The sequence below is a fragment of the Athene cunicularia genome, assembly GCF_003259725.1.
Source record: "Athene cunicularia isolate RWA chromosome 2 unlocalized genomic scaffold, athCun1 chr2_part1, whole genome shotgun sequence".
Taxonomy (NCBI): Eukaryota; Metazoa; Chordata; class Aves; order Strigiformes; family Strigidae; genus Athene; species Athene cunicularia.
In genome coordinates this window covers 130,987,694-130,992,654 of record NW_020799095.1, presented here as the reverse complement: position 1 = coordinate 130,992,654, position 4,961 = coordinate 130,987,694, and the positions used below count along the sequence as shown (strand labels likewise).

The 4,961-nt window shown below is 40.6% G+C and overlaps 1 protein-coding gene across 3 annotated transcripts; it reads right to left on the bottom strand.

Moving 5' to 3' along the window:
* Window positions 1–177: 177 nt before the first annotated feature.
* On the bottom strand, window positions 178–4,955 carry POLR2K (RNA polymerase II subunit K). Of its 3 annotated transcripts, none has more exons than XM_026843617.1 (4): window positions 4,545–4,759; window positions 2,878–2,941; window positions 2,029–2,121; window positions 178–1,603 (listed from the first exon to the last, which is right to left on the bottom strand). In XM_026843617.1, the coding sequence occupies exons 2-4, from the start codon at window positions 2,936–2,938 to the stop codon at window positions 1,581–1,583; spliced, it is 177 nt and encodes a 58-aa protein (XP_026699418.1). In that variant the 5' UTR covers window positions 2,939–2,941; window positions 4,545–4,759; the 3' UTR covers window positions 178–1,580. The 3 variants fall into 3 exon arrangements, with proteins under 3 accessions (XP_026699418.1, XP_026699416.1, XP_026699415.1); XM_026843615.1 differs by lacking the exon at window positions 4,545–4,759 and adding an exon at window positions 4,918–4,955 and having other exon boundaries at window positions 180–1,603; XM_026843614.1 differs by lacking the exon at window positions 4,545–4,759 and adding an exon at window positions 4,827–4,935 and having other exon boundaries at window positions 396–1,603.
* Window positions 4,956–4,961: the final 6 nt, after the last annotated feature.

The following is a 4,961-nucleotide window of genomic DNA, read 5'->3' as shown; positions in this document are numbered from 1 at the left end:
GGTGGAGGTCGGGCCGCGCGTCGCCGTCGCCCGGCGGCGGGAGCCAGGCCCCGCGGTCAGCGCCGAGGGACCGAAACACCACACTTGGGGCGTAGCTCTAATGAAACCACAGCCGCTTCGTTTTCAGTGCAGTATTTCACTTAGCTCCGAACAACCAGTCCCCCTCCCAACGCTGGTCTCCCCCCGTGCCTACAACAGGTGCCCGCTAGCCCTACACGCCCGGCGGCAGCTCCCTACAGCGCGTCTGCACCCCTGCCCAAGGGCAGCAGATGCTCTTCTCTGCATTTGTCTGACAGAAATAGGCGCCCAGGCTGTCCGCAGCCCAGACAAACCCGTCCTTTAATTCCACCAGACCTTCTGTAGCGCTGGTACTGCCCTCCGTGGGCAACTCCTGAGCAGTCACATCAGTAGCTGCTCCCTTGTTTCTGTCGTGCGGGTGTAAGGCACAGGACAGCCTGGTGTACAAATTGATAGCAACTGTGTAGTAAAAATGTTATCGTTTATACTCGAGTGTATCTGGCTTGCGAGGAAAAATCTGGATAAGAAATGTCTTAATAGCTAAGATCGGGTAAGATACCTAACAAAATCTTAACCAAACAGCTCCAAAACATCAAGAAGGCTTCTGTTCATTTATAAGCCAGTATATGGTCATGCAGTCTGTAACAAAGAAACTATATTCATCAGAGTTAAACACATTATCTCAACATTAACAGCATCATTAGCACCATCAAAACTGAGATTTGGAAGCACTTACAGAGGCTAAAATAGCATCAGGCACAATCCAGCAGTATTCTGTAGTACATTTTAATGGTAAGGATATTTTAATATTAACAGATATTCCAAAAAGACAGATGCAAAAAGTTTTGGCTCATCAATACAAAACAACTTTGATCTTTAATATCACAGACCCCTGAGAAGTCACCTGAAAAGCAAAACAAGATGCTATTTTAGTTTTGGGATGCTACCCAAATTATAGCACAGATCTAAATCTTTCGTTGAGTACAACCAAGTCAAGAAGCACTTTGGGAACTTCTGGTTTACACATTGTCTCTTAATGCTTACCTCGCCTCCCTCCCCTCTTATGAGAGATTATTTTTCCTGACACTTCATCCACAACTGGGTGCCTGAATTGGGTGTTCTCAAGTCCTCTGAGATGTGCTCTTTTGAAATCCAGACCTGTGTTTCAGACCTAGCCTTGTGTAGCCTTTGATTTATTTTCAGTGGAATTTACTCAAAACACGGTTGTTTTATGCAGTTCATAGGAGTTCAAAGAATATGTAACGAGGTTAAAATGCAAATAAAATTTAGACGAGAGTAATGAAAACAAGGGTAACTCAAAAAGAATACAATACCACTGAACTTAAAAAAAACTAAAGCATACTCTGTCTACAATTTAAACAACTGCTTTAGAAATCTATTGCTGGAAAACAATATAGACAAAATTTAGTATCACAATAAACTTTAATATTTCAATCTCTTAAAAGACAAATAAGAGTGTGCATTTGTACACAAACATTTACAGAGCAGAGTTATCAGAAATATTAAACTGCATCATGAAGTCACTATATCTTCAGCAGACATCACCGAGCATCAAAAACCACCACTGGAATACTTCAGTTAAAGGAAAAAAATGTGTTGTGGTTGAAAAAAAGATTGGGCTAGGGAAAAGAGACTGTCTAAAAGTCACAACTAACTACATAAAAATATTTTAAAATTCATCTTTAATTAACCTCACGACACTTTCCTTTTCTTAAAAGGATGAGCAATATCAACAATTCACAGTACATCACCCAGCAGACTACCACAGTTTATTGTATTTTGCATAGAAAATGGAAAAAGAGAAAGTGCCAGGAAAGAAAACAAGTTGCCCAATCACATTGCAGAGATTTCCCTATAGTACTTTGCTCTACTGTATTCATTTTTGGCCTTGAAATATTCTTACTCAAATCTTCCACTCTGTTTCCCTTATATACCTTGTCTCTATCCAGAGCTTCCCAAATGCATTCAAGTGCACATGTAAAAGGATACATCTTTTTGTCCTTTTCTTGTACATTATTCTGTAGCCACACTCTCTGCATCTGATAGGGTCTCTTGCCTTTATTTCATTTTCTGTATGACATTCTGATGTGATGGAGGAAAATAAAGGGAGTGGGTAAATAAAACCAACATTCTTAATGCATATATAACTTTTAAAAGTCATAATAGTCACATTTCTACTTGTGACAAACATAAAAAATAATCATAGTGAATTTGTATCAAGAGTTGAGTATCAAGATACTGTGTGAAGAAAAAGTTAGCAAACTTCACTTATATTAAGATCAAAGAGGATCTTGCTAAAAATCATTACATTATCACTGCACATAATACATTCCACTCTTAATACAACTGTCTACTAATGAAAACTTCATCTCAGCCCCAAAATGCCCCAAGTTTTTTTTAACAGACATAATATTTCAGATTCCTGAAGTAATAACTCAAAATCACCAATTTTTAAGTTGTTATAGGTAAGAGAGAACTTGACTATTGCACTTCAATAAAAGCTGAGTGACCATACATTTTCAAAAAAACCTCTGAGATGCATTAGATAAAAGGCCCACCTATCTGCACTACAAACAGACATTTAGACAGAGCATCCTCTAGAGATGGAGGACCTTCACAGAGCAACACAAGCTCTAGTGAATTACTTCCACATTGCTATCTATATATACCCCATATATGTGGTACCCTTGGTGTGAAAAGCCTTAAAGAACATCAAGATCCACACTGCAACTATTTGCATTTATGTACTCTTTAGTACAATGCTTATGCATTCTTCATTATTAAAACACCAAATTTCCAGTAACAAGTAAAAAAAATTCACTGATGTTTTTTCTTTACCTCCACAAATGTAAATCATTGGCTGCTGCTTTGGAGGCTGAACATCCTTCTGTGAATCCATGATCTAAACAAAAAACACAACATGCACGCCAGGGTTTTTTTTAATTAGATTTTCAAGGCATACACAATCATTGCAATATCTCAGACTACAGCTAACAGAAGATTAAAAACTTCCTTCAAAGTAAATACAAACAAATTCCACCTGTATTGGATAACTCATGCTGGAAGATACTTCAGAAAGTCACCTAGTTCAACTTCTCAAAAGCAAAGTAACAACAGCAGCTTTCTCAGAGCTTTACCAATCTGCTATAGAAACCTCCAAAGATGGAGATGGCACAAAATTGTCTATTAAACAGGATTTTAAACATTAAAGCCCAATGAATATTTTCTTTCCTGGCAATGGTAAGAATTTCCTTGCTAGAAACATAAAAATAAATACTTTCTTATGTACCTTTCATGTAACAACAATGCTATCATAAACAAGATAAGACATTATATTATTTCCCCTCTGATACAACACTGGCTAACTTAATCTACCTTTTCGTTGATCTAAGGGATTAGGAATCCTGGGAACAGACTAGGTAGAAAAGTAACAGGAATTAAAAAAACCCCAAACATACAAACCAAAAATTAACAAAACAACAAAGGGCCAGAGAAAAGAGATTCCACCCTCAAAATCCTAACTTAGGTTTGTATGATTACCAAACCGATTGAGAGTCTGGTAACTCAGTGGTATGCTTCAAACACTTCTTCATGCCCCATAATGGTTTTGATCATTCAGACTTATTTGGAGGCAAGCATTCCTTCACAGCATCAGGCACAATACTTACATATAGTCCACATTCTACCAAGCTTTAAGTAATCCTATCCTAACATGAAAATACAGTTGCAACCATAAATTTTAAGGTTGTTACTTAACGACCAGAGAGATAGTAAACCTTTTTTCTGCCCGATGCAAGTCTAGACTAGCATGTGAATATCTCCTTGTAGTTTTTCTGAGATTGATGTTTTCTGTGTTGCTGTTCTGCCCAACATGGAAGACAAGAATTCATACCCCTTATGCCAGTAAATAGCATTCATAATGCTTTTGTATGAGCATGACTCTCAGATGTTTTTGCTTAAAATTACAGTAAGGATTATTTCCCTGATCTTCACAGTTTGTTTCAGTATAAATTCAACTGGGAAAAACTAGGGTCTTGAAAACAGTTCATCCTTTAAGAGTTTGATCAGCACTTGACAAACCTCCTTGATAAACTCCCCAATATACTACTCCATTTGAGAGAACTGGAGATTAATTCATTAAACTATACAGCTTTCAAGTAAAGTTTTGCTCTGCCATAACCACAGTGGCATCTTAATCCACGTGTTACAGTGATATTGTGTCAACAGATTATAGCAAAATATAAACAGTTGTCCATTAGCACCTGAAAACAGCAGCATCTTCTAAAAGAGAGCTCAATTAAGGAAGATGCAGCTGAGTAACTTGAGTTGGTGCTGCTCATGCAGCAAAATATTACCACAGCAATGGCCTATAGCTATGTATTTTGCAGGGAAGGCCAGGGTTTAGTCGGCCTTCATGCACCCTGCAACGGCAAATGCTGCCAAGCTGCAGAGACAGAAGGTCCACAGAAGCAATCTGTATGCGTGGGGCTGCGACCGCAACCTACCGCGTCGGCTTGGAGCGCCAACCACGCTGCTCGTGCTGAGGACGCCACCCGTACCTGTAAGGGAGAGAAACCTTCTCCTTCACCCCCCGCAGAGCCCACGAAGGAGGAGGAGGAGGAAGGACGGACGGCCTTCTTCACAGCTAACCGGCCCCTCAGCCCCAGACACTTCAGCCCAGCCCGCCCTGATCCCGCAGCGAGCCCTTCCCCACTGCCCTGCAGTTTTTACGCAGAACAGAAGCCCACGAGGCTGAGCTGAGCTGGGCCAGGCCTTTCTCTACTCACCACGGCCACGCCACCGCCCGAAGCGAAGGAAACTACCGAGTACCGAAAGGAGAAACCCCAAAACGCCGGAGGAGCCCCAAGACCCAGTCGCCCGCCCGAGCAACGCCACCAGCCCCGCCGTCTCCTCGGCGCCGG

Coding starts and splice junctions, on each gene's coding strand:
- POLR2K (XM_026843615.1), bottom strand. CDS start 2,938: ATGGATTCACAGAAGGATGTTCAGCCTCCAAAGCAGCAGCCAATGATT. Junction 2,122..2,877: donor AATGATTTACATTTGTGGAG/GTAAAGAAAAAA, acceptor CCATCACATCAG/AATGTCATACAGAAAATGAA. Junction 1,604..2,028: donor CAAGAAAAGGACAAAAAGAT/GTATCCTTTTAC, acceptor GAAGTATTCCAG/TGGTGGTTTTTGATGCTCGG.